The 23715-nt window shown below is 39.5% G+C and overlaps 1 protein-coding gene across 1 annotated transcript in view; it reads left to right on the top strand.

The window, feature by feature from the left end:
* Positions 1 to 23715, top strand: part of LOC140372056 (zeta-sarcoglycan-like) — an 87792-nt gene that overhangs the window by 12814 nt on the left and 51263 nt on the right. The window contains exons 2-3 of the mRNA XM_072459321.1: positions 11308 to 11532; positions 18585 to 18686. Of these exons, the coding sequence (XP_072315422.1) occupies positions 11308 to 11532; positions 18585 to 18686 (327 nt within the window). The remainder of the gene's footprint in view (positions 1 to 11307; positions 11533 to 18584; positions 18687 to 23715) is intronic.

The following is a 23715-nucleotide window of genomic DNA, read 5'->3' as shown; positions in this document are numbered from 1 at the left end:
CAGGCCAGATCTGTGGAGAGGTGCTACAACAAAAATACCCGAAGTGGAATAAAAGCAAGATAGAGAAGTTTAATGCACGGAACATTCAAATCAAAGCTGTAGCGTCGCCATCATAAAGGTTACATGGTGATCCTGCATAGTGAACCTACATAGTGAATATACATGGTGAATCTACATAGTGAACCTACATAGTGAACCTACATAGTTAATCTACACAGTGAATCTACATAGTGAATCTACATAGTGAATCTACATAGTGAATCTACATAGTGAATCTACATAGTGAACCTACATTACATAGTTGTTGTTGTTGTTGTTGTTTTATGGCGGTTGGCATCCAAGTGTTGCATTACCGCCAGACTTTATTCCTCAGACTTTGTCGTAGTCCTCAGCCTCTGTCGTAGTCCGTAAAAGTACTCCTTCCATTGCTTTGAACCTACATTACATATTGAACCTACATAGTGAATCTACATAGTGAACCTACATAGTGAATCTACATAGTGAATTTACATAGTGAACCTACATAGTGAATCTACATAGTGAATCTACATGGTGAACCTAAATAGTGAATCTACATAGTGAACCTACATTACATAGTGAATCTACATAGTGAACCTACATTACATAGTGAATCTACATAGTGAATCTACATGGTGAACCTACATAGTGAATCTACATAGTGAATCTACATGGTGAATCTACATAGTGAACCTACATAGTGAATCTACATAGTGAACCTACATAGTGAACCTACATAGTGAACCTAGTGAATCTACATAGTGAACCTACATAGTGAACCTGGATAGCGAACCTACATAGTGAACCTACATAGTGAACCTAGTGATCCTACATAGTGAACCTACATAGTGAACCTGGATAGTGAACCTACATAGTGAACCTACATAGTGAACCTAGTGATCCTACATAGTGAACCTACATAGTGAACCTGGATAGTGAACCTACATAGTGATCCTACATAGTGAACCTACATAGTGAATCTACATAGTGAATCTACATAGTGAACCTAGTGAATCTACACAGTGAACCTACATAGTGATGCTACATAGTGAACCTACATAGTGAATCTACATAGTGAATCTACATAGTGAACCTAGTGAATCTACACAGTGAACCTAGATAGTGAAACTACATAGTGAACCTACATAGTGAACCTACATAGTGAACCTGGATAGTGAACCTACATAGTGATCCTACATAGTGAACCTACATAGTGAATCTACATAGTGAATCTACATAGTGAACCTAGTGAATCTACACAGTGAACCTACATAGTGATGCTACATAGTGAACCTACATAGTGAATCTACATAGTGAATCTACATAGTGAACCTAGTGAATCTACACAGTGAACCTAGATAGTGAAACTACATAGTGAACCTACATAGTGAACCTGGATAGTGAACCTACATAGTGAACCTACATAGTGAACCTAGTGAATCTACACAGTTAACCTAGATAGTGAAACTACATAGTGAACCTACATATTGAACCTACATAGTGAACATACATAGTGAATCTACATAGTGAACATACATAGTGAACCTGGATAGTGAATCTGAATAGTGAACCTAGTGAACCTACACAGTGAACCTGGATAGCGAACCTACATAGTGAACCCACATAGTGAACCTAGTGATCCTACATAGTGATCCTACATAGTGAACCTACATAGCGAACCTACATAGTGAACCTACATAGTGAACCTAGTGAATCTACACAGTGAACCTAGATAGTGAAACTACATAGTGAACCTACATAGTGAACCTGGATAGTGAACCTACATAGTGATCCTACATAGTGAACCTACATAGCGAACCTAGTGAATCTACACAGTGAACCTACATAGTGATGCTACATAGTGAACCTACATAGTGAATCTACATAGTGAATCTACATAGTGAACCTAGTGAATCTACACAGTGAACCTACATAGTGATGCTACATAGTGAACCTACATAGTGAATCTACATAGTGAATCTACATAGTGAACCTAGTGAATCTACACAGTGAACCTAGATAGTGAAACTACATAGTGAACCTACATAGTGAACCTGGATAGTGAACCTACATAGTGATCCTACATAGTGAACATACATAGTGAATCTACATAGTGAACATACATAGTGAACCTGGATAGTGAATCTGGATAGTGAACCTAGTGAACCTACATAGTGAACCCACATAGTGAACCTAGTGATCCTACATAGTGATCCTACATAGTGAACCTACATAGCGAACCTACATAGTGAACCTACATAGTGAACCTAGTGAATCTACACAGTGAACCTAGATAGTGAAACTACATAGTGAACCTACATAGTGAACCTGGATAGTGAACCTACATAGTGATCCTACATAGTGAACCTACATAGCGAACCTACATAGTGAACCTAGTGAATCTACACAGTGAACCTAGATAGTGAAACTACATAGTGAACCTACATATTGAACCTACATAGTGAACATACATAGTGAATCTACATAGTGAACATACATAGTGAACCTGGATAGTGAATCTGGATAGTGAACCTAGTGAACCTACATAGTGAACCTGGATAGCGAACCTACATAGTGAACCCACATAGTGAACCTACATATTGAATCTGCATAGTGAACCTACATAGTGAACCTAGTGAATCTACACAGTGAACCTAGATAGTGAAACTACATAGTGAACCTACATATTGAACCTACATAGTGAACATACATAGTGAACCTGGATAGTGAACCTAGTGAACCTACATATTGAATCTACATAGTGAACCTACATAGTGAACCTAGTGAATCTACACAGTGAACCTAGATAGTGAAACTACATAGTGAACCTACATATTGAACCTACATAGTGAACATACATAGTGAACCTGGATAGTGAACCTAGTGAACCTACATATTGAACCTACATAGTGAACCTACATAGTGAACCTAGTGAATCTACACAGTGAACCTAGATAGTGAAACTACATAGTGAACCTACATATTGAATCTACATAGTGAACATACATAGTGAACCTGGATAGTGAACCTACATAGTGAACCCACATAGTGAACCTACATAGTGAACCTACATAGTGAAGTATATATGATCCATATTAATAGTGGACAGTATCTTTCTGGGTTTGTTTCCCTTGAAAAAGGTTCAACTTGACAATTGTGAGAAATGCATTTCCCTTTTGTTTTGCTGAAGATATTAACCTTATTAGCAGCACATTTTAGAATAGCATTGGACTATTTTGAAAGCATTGCGATCATATTTGCGATTATTTTATGTTTAAAAAGTTGGATCTTGCTCACATTTTTAAAACAATCACTGGAGCATTTGAGAGAAGAATAATATATAAACTGATAAACTAAAACAAGAAACGCATACATTTCAGAACATGTTTGTAGAGGTCTAAATTTATACAAAAATACAAGAAGTTTTAAATCAGACTGAGAAACACTGTTGTCAATGTAAAATGTAAACTCTGAGGTTCTGAGGTCAATCCATAAGCCAACAGTAGAATTATATATCGATAAATTGATTGATGCAGCTAGATTTTCTTAATAAAGGAGAAATGTCATGTTGAATTATTGACCAAATGTCCTGAACTAGTTTGAGATTCTGTACGAGTTGTTCAAGTTGGATAAATGTCTTTGTTTTGAGTTTGTATGCATTGTCTGAGCTGACGCGCACATCTCGATTCTGCCTCACACTTTGGACTTATTCCTCCAAATCTTTTCAGACGCTGAATCCACAATCGTTTGGCGCGATGATGTGTCCTGGGAGAGAAGCAAGGAGTTTTCTATTGTGGCTTTCAATTCAAGATTAAGGACTTTACATTCTGACAGATCCTAGAGAAGGATTTGTTTATAAAATGTGTTATTGCTTTTTTCAAGGCCAATTTTCTGTAAGATCTAATTTACTCAAATCCACTTTGTTTTTGTTTTTTTCTGGAAATTTAATCCTGGTTCTATCCATTTTTCAGATTGATATGTTCCAAATATGTCCAATTTTGACCATTTTACACACAAAATGCCTTAATTTTATATACATTTATGCAAGTTCACTACAGAATAAGTTTAAAATGTATGAATTTTACACTTTTTTTTCTATTCAACTGCAGTGTCACACCTTGGCAGCAATTCGCGCCCTCAAAGACCTATTTAAGTTACAATTTCCTCTGCCAATCCTGTCTTTGTGCAAAACCTGCTTGCTCTACAAATGGGCTTTTTTAGTTCAGCGCTTCACATTTTAGTCTTCCTTCAAATGTTGAAAGTTGCTTGTCTTGTCTCCATGGAGATGTCGGCAAATGTAGCTAGTGTATTTATTGCTAGAAAATATCGTGAAAAACATGCATTCTTACTGAGGGGACTTGCCTCTCCACAGATCTGTCCTGTAACTTGTTTAATACCATGCTGTGGATAATAACTTGTTGCTGGAAACAAGCAGGTGGTGAACCCTTCAACAGATAAGAACGCATTTCACCTTACCGTATTTTCCGGACTATAAGTCGCACCAGCCAAAAAATGCATAATAGAGAAGAAAAAAACATATATAAGTTGCACTGGAGTATGAAATGCAAGTGTGAAAGTAACAAATAATATCATTATAAGTTGCTCCGGAGTATAAGTATATAAGTATAAATATAAGTATAAGTCGCATCTCGGCCAAAACTATGAAAAAAGACTTATAGTCCGGAAAATACGGTAAATGCTTGTGGATGTGTTTAGAACTCACACTCTTCTTACAGGATCACTTATAGGACAAGCTATAGTCACTAAGCAGGGAATTTTTTTTTAAAAAGTCACGATTAAATGGTTTGCTTTTCTCCTCTTTGCCAGCGCTGACACGGAGTATAAAAGCGCTCATTAGATGCTATAAGTGTTGTGTATGCTAATGACGAGTATGAATAAGACATGTGGGCCGTGGATCTCCGACTCGACTGGCGCATGGCTTGAACCCTCTGTTCCTCCACGGGGGAAAAGCGCAGCACAGGTGTGGCCATTACCGTGCATGTGCTGCGCAATTAAAGCGTTTTAGTAAGCACAGTGAATTAGCGGCGCTCCCAGGGAAATCACGGGAAACTTATCCATGTCTTAACAAGCAAAGATGACGTTCCGGCTTAAAGTTTGTAAAGTCTGACAGTAAAATGGGATGTTTTGGTGGGGAAATATGCTGTGTACAGAGGAAGAGTTAAATTGTGATTTACGGCGGACGGATGCTGAAGTGACGGGAATAGAAAAAAGACTAACTGCGAGATATATGGATGATGATATATGTACTGAGATCAGGAAGACATTATTAAGTTAACGGCAACTCTATATATCAAACTATAACCTGCTCAAATCAGCGCCTTTCCTCTCCTCGCACAGCCTCGCATTGTTTCGTAATCTGCAGATGAAACTCCAATTCAAAGCCCAAGAATTTATTTCAAAGCCTTTTAAGAGTTGTGACGCTTGGCTTGGAATATCGAGATTATTCGGTTAATCGATAATTGTGATTATTTAGGTCACAATATAATTGTAACAGCTCCAAAATAATAATTGTGACTATTTTAGAAGTGGTTTTAATTCAATAATAATTATATATATATATATATATATATATATATATATATATATATATATATATATATATATATATATATATGGCTGTTTTTGTCACATTTACTTTATTTTGTCACAAACTTGAGATGACGAGATTTCACAAATAAATATTCTCTTTTAAAAGATTGTTTTGAGGCTAATCAGCAAGAAGATTATATCAAAAATCTGTTTCTGAAACTTTATAAAGGTTTTTGCAGAATTGTAAAGCTGTAAACCTTTTTTTGGACTGAAAACAATTGCCTTGTTGACATTAATTAATTAGTTAGATACATAGTGGTTAGCTCCTGTTGGGCTTTTAAACTCTTTAATATTTGAATACTTCGAAATTTATAACCGGACTCATGGCAACTTGAGTGTTGAGCTCCATTGATAATTTTTGCAGGAATGCTAACTAGCTAATGCTAACCTGACTCTATTCAGTCAATTTGATAGTTAATTTGATAATTAACTTTTTGTGTCACACTTAAACCTCATCATCATTCTTTATACCAAGCACCTCTAGCTCACAGTAACTGATAATAGAGACTTATTTTACTTTTCTTTTAACTCTTTAAAAATGTGTTTCCCTTTGACTCTTTAACATCGTCTCCTGCTTTGTCAGACGTTGCACACTTTGTTTTGTTCATTATCAGTGGTGGGGGCAGTGTGATTGTGAAACCGTCCCGTCCGAAGCCAACAGGTCAGCTTGGAGCGGGGCAGCCGTGCGCCTCGGGACGGGGCCGCTCCGTCAGCTCACGGTCACGATCGGCTGGAGAACAGCATCTGCTCTGGTCGAGTCGGACGGCTGCTCTCGCACACGTCGGCGAGCTCCCTGATATCACAGCCTTCAGCAGCTTCACAGCCACTGCATCCACAACTGACAGAGACAGAAGGAGAGGCAGGAGTCGTGAGGGTTTTAAGGGGCAAAATCTCAGTGGAGATGGTGCTTTAGGATATTCCACACTGTAGTATTAAACCGTGTGTTCCTACTCTGAGCAAGCTTGCCTCCCCGCAGATCAGGGGCTTCATTTAGAAAGCTTGCTTGAGTAGGCCGCAGTGCGTAGGCCGCCCTCTGCGCCATCCGCGGTATTTATAAAACTTCCTCTAGGCTCGGGACTGTGCTTATTTCTCCGACCCTCTTGTAAGTTCTGTGCAAAGTCTGGAGACACAGAGAAAAGACGACACTCGTGGACAGGAGCAGAAGTGAAGAGGGTTTGAGGAAGTGTTTGATGCATCAGCAAATACATATTTTAGCCTCAAGTAATTTGATTTCAGAGAGAATCACATTTAAACAGAAGTTGGACTCAACACGGAGAAGGGCTGTTTATTCCACTCATTATTCTCGACACATATTGAGATCGATTCAGATGATCCAACCTGACCCTGTGCACAACATGCAGCCCAGTGTCTGATCCTGACCCTGAATGCCCTTCATCATTTTGTAACAGACAGCTTGCTCTTGAGGGTGAACCTTTTTTTGAATAAATGAAATGATATCTGTGCCAGACACAGGTGCGCGCACTGACAGAAGTGACCAACGCTTTTACATTCCACACACAGTTTTATGGGCAGAATAAGAGCGCCTGACAGAGCTTCACGTGGCACATGATTTTGTTTTTTTGTGCCACACATTTGTCTCTGCTGCTGATCCATCCATATCGCTCCTGCTGTTTTTCACTCTGTCAGGAAGGGCAACTGTGTCACTCGCACGCGCTCACTGCCCCCTCCTTTGACTATTCAGACCTCCACGTGCACGTATTCATGTGTGTGAACAGGGCCATGGTCAAACCTCACAGTGTCTGTCCCCTTTCTCTCTGTCCCGTGTGCCTTGGTCAAACCCACTAATTATCGCCTCATGTTTCTGTAAATCTGATTCTTAAGTCACTTTGCGTGGTCCTTTTATGGCCTTTTGGAGGCGTGGAGAGGGCGTGGCGTGAGGTGGATTCAGTATGCAGATTCCATCTTATAAATCAGGAGTGGCCACTTGGAGTACGCAAACCTTTATAGATGAGGCCCCTAATCTGTAACTTTGCCTGGTGCCACTTGCTGGACTCCATGGACATGACTGTTGTGCCATACTGTGAAACATTCAGGGATTGTCAAGCAAGGACCAAAAATGTATGTTAAGTTGAAAGTTAAGTTGAGGTGAGGATCCCAAATTATATCATTTTTAATAATTCATATAATAGCATTTGGTCATTTGGTGATTGTGGCCATATAAATTATGATTTTGACTTTTGTGATTAATCTCACTGTTCATCACAAAGCCACATGTAGCGCTGTTAGCCGGCTAGCTGTTGATACATGAGCTCCAATTTCAAAACTTCACTTGCCCCTGAAAGATGTGAATCTACACCACTTTCTGTAAGTTAATGTTCACCCAAGCTCTGAATATATATATATTTAATGTTAAAATGACCATGGCAGACTTCAAAACAAGTTGATTCGTCGAGTCTGTGATGTCTTTACCTTATATAACTTTTGGAAAAGTTTCAATCCTTAATATGAAATCGGGTTATGGTTTCAGTTTTAATATAAATATAAGCTCTTCTTTTGCAATATTCCTGTAGAAAATTAGATATTTCTCTTTTGATATGTGTATTAGTGTGTATTATATTGCTTGTATTAAGATGCTTCATGAAGTAGAAAAGTTGGAGGGCAGTATTAATATGGAGCTTGGCACTGGAGGGGAGCAGTAAACAGAGCGGCTACAGGAAGCTGTCACTCACTCTGACACCCTATAAGAATGCAGGGTGCACTTTGACAAAATGTCAACAAGTAATTAACAGTGAAAACAGCTGTGGCCTGTGATTAAAACTCAACAAATCATTTTATAGAAAGGTACAAGCAGAAATGTCAAGACGTTTGCTCGAGGCAGTGAATAAACAAAGCTTCAGATTATAATGGAAAGTAAATATATGTTTAGTTGTTTAGGATGAGGTGGAGATCGGGACGTCACAACATCAAATGACAGTGTTACAGTTATTGTGAGAAGAAACATCAGAATTGAACAATTCTTCACGATTATTGACATCTTTACCAAACAACAGTGAAACCCTTCATGTGCGTTTATTCACATTGTCCAACAATAGATCCGAATTCTTTTAAGGCCCAAAGTTTGGCCTGTTGGCCAAACATGGCTCTCTTGGGAGTCTAATAAAAGAAAACTTTATAATTATATCTTTGCAAATAAACTTTTCAGATGCAACACAGAATTAGGTTTGGCCCTTGGCAAACTAATACGTATTAATCTTGGCCCGTCGAGGAAGAAACTTTCTAATTTTGTCTTGCGTTGGAAAAGAGTTCTGCTCTATTTTCTATTATTTTAGAAGTTGACTAGTCAGCAATTATATTTTCGATTTGTCGACTAATCAAATAACTATTTATGGCTGAAACTCACTATTAATCTATATTAAAATAATCTTCATAATCAACTAATTTAGTACCTTAATTGAATAATCGTTATTTGTACCTAGACTTCAAAACATGCCATGTGCTGAGAAAATGTTTTAAGATTCAGACAAAGCAAGAATTACATCAAAATGACACAGAAAACTTTTTATATATATTTTTCTAATTTGTCTTTATATATATATCAAGTCCTCAAACAGGATCACTTCATCTTCATCTGGGTCAAATACAGAAAAACTCTGATCTTCTCCAATTCAAACAACTAATCAATTATTAGATGATACATTTATTTTTTACTCTTTGCGATGATCAATTAACAGAATAATCTTGATCCTGGTTGGAGATAGATCATGAAGGATGAGCCGGTGTCTGCAGCGAAATGAAACATACAACCTTTTGTTTAGTGGGTGAGGTGGTATCTCTCTTAATAAAATAACGTCACCCAAACGACCTTGTCTTTAGACACGCTGCGTGATGGATTACTCTGCTCCGGCTTCTGTTCAGGACTTGGGCGCCGCTGAAGCAGATGTAATCATGAAAGCAAACTATGAAAGCAGAAAACATCAGCTCTTATTTGTGCCCATGTATGTATTGTGTTGAAGATACAGCTATATAATGCCAGCTGTGTACACCAACTTTCAGTTTTAGCACGTACAAACAGACGTTGCCTTAGCCAACAAGCCGATTTCGATACCAAGGAAAAATGTCTATGTTTTCCCAAAAAAATATTACATTTTCAACACAAAATCACTTAGTTTTATACGTGCTTGGTTCTGATTATTGAGACTTAATCCTTCGGGAAAGGTCAAAAACATTGTCCCTTTGTTGTAACAATACAATCATCATCCGATCAAAAAACATAACTGGAGTTGTATTTTGCTTCATTCGCACTTATTTTGTTCATCCTGTTTACAAGGTTGTCTTCTCTGTTCCTTCTTTGAGCCTCACAAACACTCTGGTTCAAATTGACCAGATTTGTGACGAGAAATCATCACCAGACTCTTTCTGTCTGACTCGCTCTTTCAGCTTCAAGTCACATTCATTACAACTGCGTGTTTACTTTAGCATGTCGAGGAAGTTAGTTTGTCTGCTTTTTCACCCTGGTCAGGCAGTGAAATAGACGGGGGCCCGGGGCCCGTAAGCAGTCAAATCTCTGCCCCGTGCCCCTGTATCTAAATCTAAAAATCAAGATTTAACTAGTAATTTGGCCATATTCGGGGCATTTTCATCGCTTAAGTTTCGTTTTGACAGACATGCCCACTTGGCAGTCTTCTGGCTTCTCATTGGCGGAGCGGTGTCCGTGATCTAATTTCGATGGAAGCGGGCATCTGATTGGCCGCTACGTTTGGTTTTGTTCGGTTGTACTCGGAAATTCCCGGTCTAATTTTGCCCCAAACGTGATATTTAGGTTGGCGGGCGTCTATCTCTACTCAGCCCACAATTCAGTCTTTTTAAAGTTGTTTGCAACAAAAGCTGTGTCAATGTGGAAGTATCCAAGGCCCCCAAGGCCCCCCCCCCCCCCCCCCCTTTGGACTTGTTAGCATCGGGGTAATGTATATATGTTAGTAGTTTATTTTGTAGGCTGTGATTTTATATATTCCACAAGATCTCCTTGTATCAAATGCTGTAGTATACATAACAGTATTTATTTTGTATCTAAGAAACATTATTATATTAAATTAAACAGTATTAAAGATCATGATCTCTGGTTTATAGGAATTCAGTATTTGTGCCCTTCCTTCATATCAAATAAAAGATAAAAGTACTTTAAGTTGTTTTACATGCTAATAACGAGGTTTAAAACAACAAATTTATCATATGACGCAGCGACGCCACTTATGGTTGTGGGCCCCTAAAATTGCTGGGGGGCCCCTAACTTTGAAAATCTATTTCTCAGCCTGCTGGTAATTCCCTCTACTGCCAGTAGATGGACTGTTAAGGCCAAATCTTGATGAGGGAACGCCTGACTGTGTGGCTTTCAATGTACACATTGTTTTAAGTTCCAAAACAAAAGTAAATGTACTCAAGAGCATGTTTAAAGGTCAATAACAATATAAATACAGTCATAACATGTGTCCTTGAAGGTTTTTGAATATTGCTACTTGTTCAAACGAGTACTGTATCTCGTTCTAGTATGGAGCTGTATGTGGGTATGGATTTTTTTTACATAATGCTTATATCTAGCCGGCTCACTCCATGCCTCAGCCCAGAGCCTTTCGGAGGTACTCAGGAGGTAATAACCACTCTCAGTCCGCTTGTGCCGCGCCAACACGTCCCGCGGGCTAACGGAGCTGGTTTGCTTTGCAGATTACCCAGGAGCACTACATCCTGGCATCGCAGTCCCTCCACCTGCCTCGACCCGGCAGCGAGGGGGCCGGCTGCGAGGGGGCCGGCTGCGAGGGGGCCGGCCCGGGCGTGGTGTTCGGCTGGTGGAAGAGGGGGCTCTACTTCTTCCTGCTCCTGCTTCTCGTCACCATGATCGTCAACCTGGCCCTCACCGTGTGGATTATCAAAGTCATGAACTTCTCCATGGTGGGTGCAGAGGACTTAGAAAAACAAAACTCACTTTTTCTTATAGCTAACGAAACATGTCAAGGTAACTATGGTAACTAACATATTGTCTGCTTGAAGTGATATGATTATTACAATAGAAGATGAACATAATATTAGAAATTAGAACTTAAAGATGGGCGTTTGAATCTCACTTTGACCAGTGTGTGTGTCTGTGTTCTGTGTGTGTGTGTGTGTGTGTGTGTGTGTCTGTGTGTCTGTGTGTGTGTGTGTGTGTCTGTGTGTCTGTGTGTGTGTGTGTGTGTCTGTGTGTGTCTGTGTGTGTCTGTGTTTTGTGTGTGTGTGTGTGCTAGCGTGCGTGCGTGCGTGTGTAGCTTTCATCCGTCTCCAAGGCAGCTGTGGCTACTCAAAGCAACATTCTGTAACTTTCTGGAACCATACTTCTTCTCTGTCGAGGTCGATACATTTTGTTTTTTGCTGTACTGTGAAATATCCAAAGGTAAAACATTTCCGTGGAAGCAAGGTCAAGTAAGAGTCAGGTTTGTGGAGATGCAATAAAACGTCCAAAAAAAAGAAAACTTACATTTGATTTAGTCTGTTTTTTGTGGAATTGGGGGCTAAAAGGTAATGGGGCTTTAAGTAGATTGAAGCGCTGTGAGAGCATCATTATTTATTCATAACTTACATTTTACTTTCCTATTTCAATACATATTTAAAAAAAATAAGTTCTCACAAGGCTTTGGCATTTGTCAACATCCGCTGGTTCACTGAGAGAGAGAAAAAGTTTTGGAACCCCTGTATTAAGAGAACAGAAGTTTATATTGTTACTATTATTGGGCCTATATTATGCTATTGTTGTTTAAATGCAGTTCCAGGTCTCCATTCACGAAGCGGGGAGTCATATTTTAATATTATTCCTGCTTTGAAGGGCCAATTTCATTTAGTCTTGCTGTATTTGTGCAGTGGAATGAAAAAAAAAAAGATGTGGGACGTTTTAATAGGCTTTTTTAAATTCATGAAAGGGGTATAGGCGGGCACGGGTAAACAAAGTGAACAAACACCATAAAAACGGAAAGAAATCACATTTGCAATTTTAATAAGCTCGAACGGAGCAAAGGCTTTCAGTCAGTACCAACAACAAAAGGACAATTTTTACATTCTAATTACTTGAATTATTTTTGTAATTTCAAGCATGTGAAGGTGATTTCAATAAAGAAATTCAAAAAGCAATTAACATTTCAAGAATATTATGAGACACATTTTAATACATTAAAAAAAATAACTCTAAAGTTTAAATGTTTAAAAGTTTGAATAATAAAAGTATTTTAAGGTGCACTATATAACTTTTTGTCTCAATAGAAGTTGTATTGCTTTGTCTAGAATGTTCCACACTACAGCCTTAAACATATTATGTCCATGGAAACAAGCTGGTGGACCCACCTACCAAGGGCATTTCTAGGGAGTGACCAGGGGGGCACAGGCCACCCCAGTCGCCACCCCACTCACTTAAGAAATGTGTATATCATTCCTTTATGTTACTAGTTACTATGACATGTTTGGGAATATTGAATTTGAACAGAAAACATTTTTTTCCACAAATAATTTCATTTATTGAAGGTTTTTGTTGTGTTTGTACAATTGTCACTCGTAATTATAATATCTTTGTATTACTAATTAGACCTAGTATTGTTCTATTTTATATTTTATATTTTTGTAGTAAAAAAAAAAGGCTACATAATAGGTTGAAATTAGCAGTATGAAATGTGTATAGTTCCACTTGTGTAATGTGTGTTATGCAAGTCAAGCGTTTCTTTAATCTCAGCCAAAATTGGTTGACCTTAATTCACACTCACAAGGCGTGAAGTGCACAGTGTATCCAAACATCTCACGCTGCGCGCCTTTTTCCTCTCTCGGCTTTGATAGAGAATTAGGAAGGAAAAACTGGCGCGCCGCCTTTACACCCAAAGTCTTTATCTGCAGCGGAGGAGAGTCTCTGTGACATATTCCACAACAATACACACAATTTAGCACTTTGTCCACAAACTCCGGATGGCAGCTTCCCCCTCACGCTGACGAATGTGTCCCTCGACATTTGCTATCGCTCCTCTGCTCTTTGGGATCCCATCAGTTTGTGTCAGGAGTAAAGATGCTATCAGTGCCGCTGGTGTTGTGCCGCAGAATGTACCCCGTCGCTCGGTGTCCCTCCGGACTAGCTACACTCTGCCTATAGGATGTCAGAGTCTACACAAGAGGAAGTTCTTTGTGCTACAATTTGTCAAGAAGTGATAAATGGTTACTCGTTGCCACGTGCGGACTGAAGTTTGCGTTCACGTTTAGCACAGTAACACGGAAAATGACATTCTATTTCAATAAAGGTAGTCGTCTCCTTTTGACCTCATTTATTTGTCAAAATGTGTTCATAAAAAAATTCCAAAACATCATATACATCGCTGGGATAAGTTTAGTTTATTGGGATGTCTCACAAAGGCAAATCCTCAAGATAGCCTTGATCAAAGGTTAAATATAACATTTTTTGTTGTGTTTTTTTCTGCTTGGAGATTGAGGTCCCACTGTATGGCATTAAACTTATCTATCTTACATTCATCTAACTATAGGTGGTTTTGTTGTTAAAAAAAAACCCAAAAACAAACCTAAAACTTGAAAAACATGATTTTTTACAGATCTATTTACTACAGATCTGACCTGTAACTTGACCTAATGGCGTCGCCTGCTTTACTCCATTGATAAAGATAAGCCCAACCTCAAACTACAAAACAGGAAGTGTCACATTATTCAAAATTGTCTCTAATAATGCAGACACTTGAGTAAAGTTGACTCTAGTACAGGGTTGTATGTTGTAATGTTTGTCTAATTTATCCACATTTTCGTCCTTAGCGTAAGTTCTTGGTGAAAACTACTCTCTGCAATGTTGTAGTTGTATTTTAGACTTACTTTAGCCCTAATTTAGACCCGGAATAGTTCTGTTATAGACCTGGTTTAGACCTGGTCATACTCTGGAGGTAGTTAGTCTGAAAAGTGTCAGAATCACTACCATAGAACCTGATGTACAGAGCATCCCAGCCAGAGTTACAGAGTTATTTTTTAAATAAAGGTGGAATTGAATAGTATTCGAATATAAAATGTTCTTTATTGTACATTTTACATTGTTCAAAATGCTTCTGTATAATCATTTTGAACGTGAGGATCATATAGAAAATATAATTGGCCAAATACTAGTTATTGGATTAAAAATGCGTAAAGAAACCATTAGATATGATTTAGTGGGTACTCAAAGTGTCATACAACAAAAGAAGGCTGGAAACTACTGCTCTAGTACATTCAGAACAATGTATATGTGTGTTTCCTGTTATAAGAAAGAAATGTCTTAGATGTTCTCAAATATCAGGAGTTTGCACGACAGAACTTAACCGCTTTAGGCGCTAACATGCGATAATTTTCATTCCGATTATTCAATTTAAAATGTGAAATTCAACCATAGTCTTTTTTGTGACTTTGCAGTTAAATAAAGTTTAAGAAATGTTGTTATAAAATTACAAAATGACCAGAGAGTGTAAATAATAACACAAATAGATATCAACTTAGCTTAAATACAAATAAAATTACGGCACATGTAAATATATCAAGACACATTTACTGAAGCCTATTACTTCCATTTTAAGAACTTCTAGACGTCTAGATTTTTTAAAGTTTGCGCTATGTCCAAATGTCCACATGGGGCGCTATTTAGGAGTCAGACCATTTTGAATGCTGTCTGAACGTCCAGCAGGTGAAAAAGTAGTGCACTCCATATTTCACACAGTTTGTGACCAGCGCTGTGTAAAAAGTGTAAAAAAAAACAACAACAACAACAACAACAACAACCGTGGACTCTGGTAGAGGAACACCACTCCAAATTTTCCAAAATAAAAGGTTTACGCTGAGGCTAAGCAAAACAATGTCTGTTTGCCGTAACCCGGCCGACCCGCTGTGAAACTAGCCGACTGAAAAAAACATATCAGCATTTTGTTAAAAAAAACGTCAAAATCTTTTATTTTTCAGTTTTTTCGCCGACTCACCGACCGGTCTTTCCTGAACCACTGTGTCGAAATTTTTTATCACGCTGGTAAACCTGTCTTCATCTCATAGGACTGACGACGCATTGCGCACCGCATGTGCGTCTTCATTTTCAGTCCTCCACGTGCTTCTATGATAAAACAGAGCGCACGCAAGAGTCGTCATATTGCCTTTTACAAGTTGATTTGACCTTGTCGCCGCCACTCATATGTCCATTGAATTGAGGCTCTGTCAGGGTGTGAAATTTGACTTACGCAAATGCATTTTGGGATTGAAACACCCCCAGCAGCGTCATCACAACAAACATGGCGGCGCCCGTGTCCCCCGCATGTTCCCCTCGCTCGCCTTAGCTACCAAAATAAAGGATAGCGGCATACAAAAGGTCGATTGAAATATCTTAAAATCGTGAGATTTAGTCTCCCGATTGGGTTGATAGAGACGTTTTCCGTCATTGACTGTTGAAGCTAACGACCGAGCCACAGCAAACAGACAATTTATTTGGGGTAGCCTGATATTCATACAGTAAACAACCTTTTAAACTGCTGTATTGATTCTGGCAACTCAGAATTCTCACCAACAGGTCCAAAATATATACATTTTCACCCAAATCCTCTAAAGCATTTACATAAGCTGGAATGTGCAAGTCTACTGCGCGCCCTGAGAGTCCTCTAACAGAATTCTTATGTTAAAAAAAAACTGCTGCTAACTTGCGAGCACAGTTATATAAAAAGTCAATGCCCAATTTCACTGCAAGTTCAGAAAGTCCCCGCAGATCTGTATTTTACATATCATTTGAATAACAGACATTTTCCGGGCCACTGCCGCCGTGGCGGACCTTTACAGTCCCATCACTTTCCTATTAGATGAAACCATTTCCCTTTTATCATTTCCATAGGTCCTCACTCCACAGTCTTCTGCCACATTATCCGCGCCACTCCTCGCCCCCTCTGCCTCCCGCCGTACGCAGGATGTCAGCCTGTCAGCGCCGTGTCATATCCGTCTCCTTCACCGTCAATCAAAGCTGCCCCGGCCACCATTTGTCGCTTTGCCGGGGAGGACTGCGGCGACACAAAACGTACACTTTTCTGCCTCTATAAGTGCAGTCGTTGTGATTATAGAGCTGTGGGTTTTTCAACTGCGATTAGAATTGAAATGGATGTTTTTGGTACCACTTCTAATAATAACTACAACTTAATACGCTTAAAATGGGTATGACAAGTGATGATTTTCTAGTTTTGACTTTATTCGGTGGGATAAAACCTGTAAACTCCCAATCAAGTAGCAGTTTATGAAGAAATATGTTGAAAATCACAACAGGTAGCGCAGAGTTATAAAACATCGTGATGATATCGGACTCGGGAGACTCGTAAAATCAATAGTGTGGCACAGTTTACACACAAGAAGTGCACATTTTTGACCCTGTAAACATTAATTCGACAAAATAAATAAAAGTGTTCTCACATAGTTGCACTTGTCAAATAATAACGTGTGTGTACATTGGAGCAGCATTGGGCCCAGTGTACGTCATGGTTGCTAGGTAACAGTTCCTAGTGTGACGTCAGGGTCAAGCAGGAAGTAAAATTATAAACCAAAAAGAATTGCCAATCTGTGGTAAATTTTCTAACATTTAATTAAGCAGTTTAGGGTTAAGTGTTTTGTTGAATTGTGTCTTTGTTCATGCTTTAAAGTTGCATAACCTAACTTTCCCCCCACCTACATACGAACTGAGACAAAAATGAGGCCGTTACGCACTATCTTCATCTAATTATAAAATGTTAGCTTGCAAACTTGTCAGAAAAAGCCATGGGAGTCTCTATAAGAGGCTGGAGTGCTGATGCTGGCTGTGGAAATGAGGTCCAGTCTGCTGCACTTTTCTGTCTGAAAAAGCAGCTCCAGAGCGTCATAGTGGGCAAAAAAAATAATCCATGTACATGCGAACACGAGCAATGTGCGAAATGTTTTATGAGAACGAGGAATAAGATAGATTTAACGTTTCACGGATTGAAAATCAGGTCCCCCCAGCTTTAAGGCGAATAAGTTTGTGGTCATTATAAAGTGCTAAACTGTTTTCAGATCAGGCTTCAGTTCACAGTGCACATTTCTAAATGCATTAACAGAAGACTGCAGAAGACTGAAATATGAACCGATAAACTAATACAAGAATCACAAGCATTTCTATAGAAGTCTAAACAGGACATACGCATAAGGAGACTATTTTGTTGTTTGCAGTCCTAGTTAAGGTACATTTTATTGTCCCTGTAGGGAAATTTGTCCTCTGCATTTGACCCATCCTTCAATGGCACTGGGGCAACCTGTCAGGAGCAGTTTTGCAAATCATAGTTTAACGGGAAATCACTGCAATTACTATAAATAACAAAATGTCCTCTGCGAATGCATAATATTCTGTCTTATTCTGTCTTATTTAATGAGCGGTAAGCACTCTGGTTCAACTGACAAACATGCTCTGAATGTGATTGTTGTATTAGTTTTGCATTTCATATTTCAGTATTCTCCCCCATGTTAATGTTCGTGACCAGCCAGTCCCCTGAACAGAACATTCTGTTCAAATGCTGGAGGGTCTGGAATAAGACCAGAAAGCGGTAGACACCTCCTCTGAATATTCTCGTACTTTCAGAACAAAATATATATCTTACTTTACCTCAGATAAATTAGAATTATTCAGTTTCTCAATCCTCTGTGTTATTTCTTTCCCCCTTTTTATCCATAAGCTGCTCTGCTTGTTTAGACAGGGACCAAACGGACCATGCATTTCTCTGATTGGTTAATCCACCTGTCAGTCACAGCCATAAGAGACCAACACTTGTAAACTATTGTCAAAGCGTGTGGTCTTGGTTGATCAGGTAATGTTTTCAACCAAAATTGCAAATCTAATCAAAATCCAAAATGGTTGCCAAAAAATCCTGCAATTAGATATTCCCCCCCAAACAATCAGTTGCGTTGGATGTTAAATTGTGGTGCTTTTGTGTTTTGTGTTGCAGGACGGGATGGGCAGCCTCAAGCTGAACCAGGACGGCATCCGAGTGGAGGGAAAATCTGAGTTTCTGTCTCCTCTATATGTGAATGAGATACAGTCCAGAGGGGTGAGTGATGACAAGTAATTAATCAAATCTGTGAGCATGCATGACATTCTTTATTTATTATTTTAGAAATTAAACCTATTTCTGTGTAACTTCCTATTTATTGTAGTGCTTTTACTCTTTTATTGCGATGATGACACATATATTACTGTGGTGATGAGGACCACGGGTGGAAATCAGTTTCATGCTAAATATACGCACGCACTGTTCATAAATATACACATATACATTATTTTTTCAACAGGCAAACCATATTAAAATGAAATATTTAGGGGTCACCTCAGAGCAGAACCGAAAGTGAGACCACTGGAGTGTGTCGTGGCTAAAGCACAGCAGAGACTTTTCTTCTTTCCCCCCCTTTTTTTAATTGTATCTTTCAATGTTGAGCAAAAACTGCTGCAAATTAGTTACTCTAGTTGAATGGAAAATGTTTTAACGTTCTGTCTTGTGAGACGGTTTTGGGAACAGCACAGAACCCCAAAAATGCTTAAGAAAGACTGTGACTGTAGCGTATAAGCTGCTGTGCCCAAACGGTTCTCTTTGACCTTAAACATCTTCTTTGTCCTCCTGTCCTCCTACGGTCATTGCTTCTGAACCTCATTTATAAGAAAACCTGGTTAAAGTTTTCATTCATTCCACATGCAATAAAATGGCTGAATAAAAGTTAATTAACTCCACTCAACCCATCATTTTTGAGGTTTCAATATTTTTGGAATCTGAAAGAGAAGCCAGTCATGTCTATTTTACTACTCTTTTTGCAATCTGTAGTTTAGACCTCTCAAATACAGTACCGTATTTTCCGGACTATAAGTAGCACCTTTTTTCATAGTTTTGGCCGGGGTGCGACTTATACTTATATTTATACTTATATACTCATACTCCAGTGCAACTTATATATGTTTTTTTCTTCTCTATAATGCATTTTTTGGCTGGTGCGACTTATAGTCCGGAAAATACGGTATGTCGTGAAATGCTTGTGATTCTCATATGAGTTAAAGCAGTCTTCTCACAAATATCGACGCTCCCGTATAAATGTTTAAAATGCGCGCCGTGAACTAACTCCCGATTTGGAATTCACAAATTGAATCACAAATTTAATCCCACGCAGTTCAACAGTTTTTAAATCAATTTATCACCGATACCTCCACTGTGCCTGGATGGAGGGCACTAACGTCCTCCTCGAGCTCCTCTCCCACTGCGCTGCCATCGAGGCGCCCATCGACTGGAGATCGGTAATTGCTCGCCTCAACCTTTTCGCAGATATTAAACGGAACAGAGAGCGACCGGCGACTTCTCTTCCCGGCTTGCCAATCGGACCCCGCCCTCCCCCGATCACCCACCTTTTATGTTCAGTAGATTAACCAGCACGACCCGCGGAAATCGTTCCAAATTTCCCCTCAGCCCAGTCGGATCATCCCCCCCACTTCCTTTTTCAGTGATTATCCACGGCGCAGCGGCAATTCCACGCGCAGCAGCCGGGATAGCGTGTAAATGTGTCCTTTTTTGTGAAGGATGGTGGCGTTGAAATTGGCTCGATTGTGGCTTCAATTTGCCACAGTGGATAGAAAAACAACGAGAGAGTGCCCACTTGGTCTTTGATGTTTCTGTGCTCACAACAATGAAGCGTCTGCCAGGTCTTTACTGGGATTAAACAGGGGCAAAATCAGGAATGAGTCTGCACTAAGTTATTGAAAAAACTTGACTAAAGCTGCACTAAACCAGGCAGTGTTGGGAATAACGGCGTTTAAGTATAACAGTGTTAGTAATGGTGTTGTTATTGTGAGGAACGACAAAGGAGATGGACTGTAATAGTAACCAATCAGAGGCAGCGTTAGTAGTTAGTAGTAGGTGTAGAAACTTGCCTGACATTTCATTGGTTAAGCTTGTCCGCTGCCATTCCAAAACTCACGGGGAAATGTGTCAAAACCAGTGAATTTGAATTGTTATTTAAAACAGTCGACAACAGAAGACGTGAGCGAGACGTGAGTGTGGACACAGTTATTTTAATGTTTATTTGGCTGCAGGTCACCTCTCGTTTTAGAAGTGATCAAGCGCTTTTGTGTAGTGTGCACACGCTTGTTATGTTCTGAAATCAGTGTGCGTCTGGTAAATGTGCTGTTTGACCAGTGTTGTGAAGGAGAGTCTAAGGACGAGAGACATTGGGACATTTGTCTAAGGACAGAGGATGTTGCGACATTCGGCCCAGGACACGGGATGTTGGGACATTTGTCTAAGGACAGGGGATGTTGGGACATTTGGCTAAGGACAGGGGATGTTGGGACATTTGGCTAAGGACAGGGGATGTTGGGACATTTGGCTAAGGACAGGTGATGTTGGGACATTTGGCTAAGGACAGGGTATGTTGGGACATTTGTCTAAGGACAGGGGATGTTGGGACATTTGTCTCAGGTCAGAGGATGTTGGGACATTTGGCTAAGGACAAAGGATGTTGGGACATTTGGCTAAGGACAGGGGATGTTGGGACATTTGTCTCAGGACAGAGGATGTTGGGACATTTGTCTCAGGACAGAGGATGTTGGGACATTTGGCTAAGGACAAAGGATGTTGGGACATTTGTCTAAGGACAGGGGATGTTGGGACATTTGTCTCAGGACAGAGGATGTTGGGACATTTGTCTAAGGACAGAGGATGTTGGGACATTTGTCTAAGGACAGAGGATGTTGGGACATTTGTCTCAGGACAGGGGACGTTGCCCTTTGAGGCAGCTGCTGTTGTCATTTTAGGTCGACTGTACCAGGTTTGTAGGTTTTGATGGTTTCGCTCTTTGGAAGAGAACAGCGTACAACAAACACTGGTCGTATATTTTGTGATTTGCAGGAAAAATAAAGTTGACTCTAGCTCAATGTGAACTTGAACAAATGACAGAGGGTTTAAGTAAAACTATAACTAATTACGTCGGTGTAATCCCTCATTCGTCCAGGCGTGTTCCATAGTAGAAAAAGCTTCAGTTGTAGTCATCTGGACTCAGTTAGAAAAAATAGACGTTTCGACTCTCATCCAAGAGTCATTGTCAATAAAAGAATTTAGATCGAGAACTCCGATATTAATACTGTTCTGTGGTAAGACCCGCCCATTGGGAGGAGCCTTCTTGAAGAGTTGTTTGTTTCAACAGAAACTCCCCCCTTGTATCTACCGAGCTAGCCTATTCAGAATTTTAATGGGCTATTAGAATCCTCTTTGTCTTTGTGAGACCCTGGCTCAACCACCCTGAGTACCTGATTAGCATCTAAATGTCCTTGTCCTGGTCCTCTACCTTTCCAGGGGTTCAGTAACCCATTAAAGATACCAGGAAGAGTGAATCTTAGCCCTCCATTTCTGTTTAAAGAAGGTCTTTCTTTTTTAACAAAAATAGCTTCCTTGACTCCTCTTTCAAACCATCTTATCTCCCTGCTTAAAACCTTCACCTCACCGGCAGGTTAAAATACTTATGGCTCCGGCAGGTTAAAATACTTATGGCTCCGGCAGGTTAAAATACTTATGGCTCCGGCAGGGTAAAATACTTATGGCTCCGGCAGGGTAAAATACTTATGGCTCCGGCAGGTTAAAATACTTATGGCTCCGGCAGGGTAAAATACTTATGGCTCCGGCAGGTTAAAATACTTATGGCTCCGGCAGGTTAAAATACTTATGGCTCCGGCAGGTTAAAATACTTATGGCTCCGGCAGGGTAAAATACTTATGGCTCCGGCAGGTTAAAATACTTATGGCTCCGGCAGGTTAAAATACTTATGGCTCCGGCAGGTTAAAATACTTATGGCTCCGGCAGGTTAAAATACTTATGGCTCCGGCAGGTTAAAATACTTATGGCTCCGGCAGGTTAAAATACTTATGGCTCCGGCAGGTTAAAATACTTATGGCTCCGGCAGGGTAAAATACTTATGGCTCCGGCAGGTTAAAATACTTATGGCTCCGGCAGGGTAAAATACTTATGGCTCCGGCAGGTTAAAATACTTATGGCTCCGGCAGGTTAAAATACTTATGGCTCCGGCAGGTTAAAATACTTATGGCTCCGGCAGGTTATCCGTGAGGGTTTTGGAAGCTACAGTGTGCCGCAGAAATGTGTCTCGAGGCTCGATTCAGATGATTTTATCCATTACATTATCCATACATTATGTTTTATTTTCAAAGGAATCTTCTGTATTAAATGGTTGGCAGGTTAGACGTTAATTTACACATTTTCCTCTTACAGAAATATTTGCAAGTTGAAGCATGAAAAGAATTCCCAAAATACAATATAAATGTTCTATAATACAATATTTGTGAATACCATATTTTCTGGATGATAAATCGCTCCAGCCAAAAAATGCATTATAGAGAAGAAAAAAAACATATATAAGTCACACTGGGGGAAATGTATTTGATAAAATCCAAGACCAAGAACAGACATTTCATCTTGAAATGCAATTTAGAATAATAATAGATTAGAGAACATGATGAATAGGTGTACGTATGCTAACGCTAACACCTTCAGCTACATGAGGCACAGACAGAACTGTGGTAAGTGTCTGGTATGTTAACGTAACATATGAACAGTTATTCAGATAACTATAGCATAAAGAACATGCTAACAAGTTTACCAAAACATCAGTTTTACCCCAAATCACTAAATCCATTGAATTCTTCTTCCTCTGTGTCACTTCTAAACAACTCCACAAACTCTGGAGGTAGAGGAAGTGCAGATTCTTCTTCTGCGTCGCTTAGAGCCTAGAGCACCCTTTTGTGAAATGCGGTTGCCAGTGTGAAAATCGCTAATAATATCACATATAAGCTCCAGTGTAGAAATCGCACCCTGGACAAAACTATGTAAAAAGGAAATTATGGTAATCCTCAATTATCCAGGTTATAAAATGTTAATATTGTGACTTCTGGTGATTAATAATTACATTATGTAGATTATTATTTTACATTTTGTTCCATCGAGTGTGCATGCCATAACATTGTCCTTTACGTCACACACCTCGGGATAAAGCGCTGTTTTAGATCTGCCTGTTCTCACCACAGATTGTTACGGC

This window comes from Eucyclogobius newberryi, unplaced genomic scaffold, assembly GCF_026437365.1.
Source record: "Eucyclogobius newberryi isolate DKJ021-1_F unplaced genomic scaffold, fEucNew1.0.hap1 SCAF_22, whole genome shotgun sequence".
Taxonomy (NCBI): domain Eukaryota; kingdom Metazoa; phylum Chordata; class Actinopteri; order Gobiiformes; family Gobiidae; genus Eucyclogobius; species Eucyclogobius newberryi.
The sequence above is the reverse complement of the archived record's forward strand: the minus strand, read 5'-3'. Positions and strand labels throughout refer to the sequence as shown.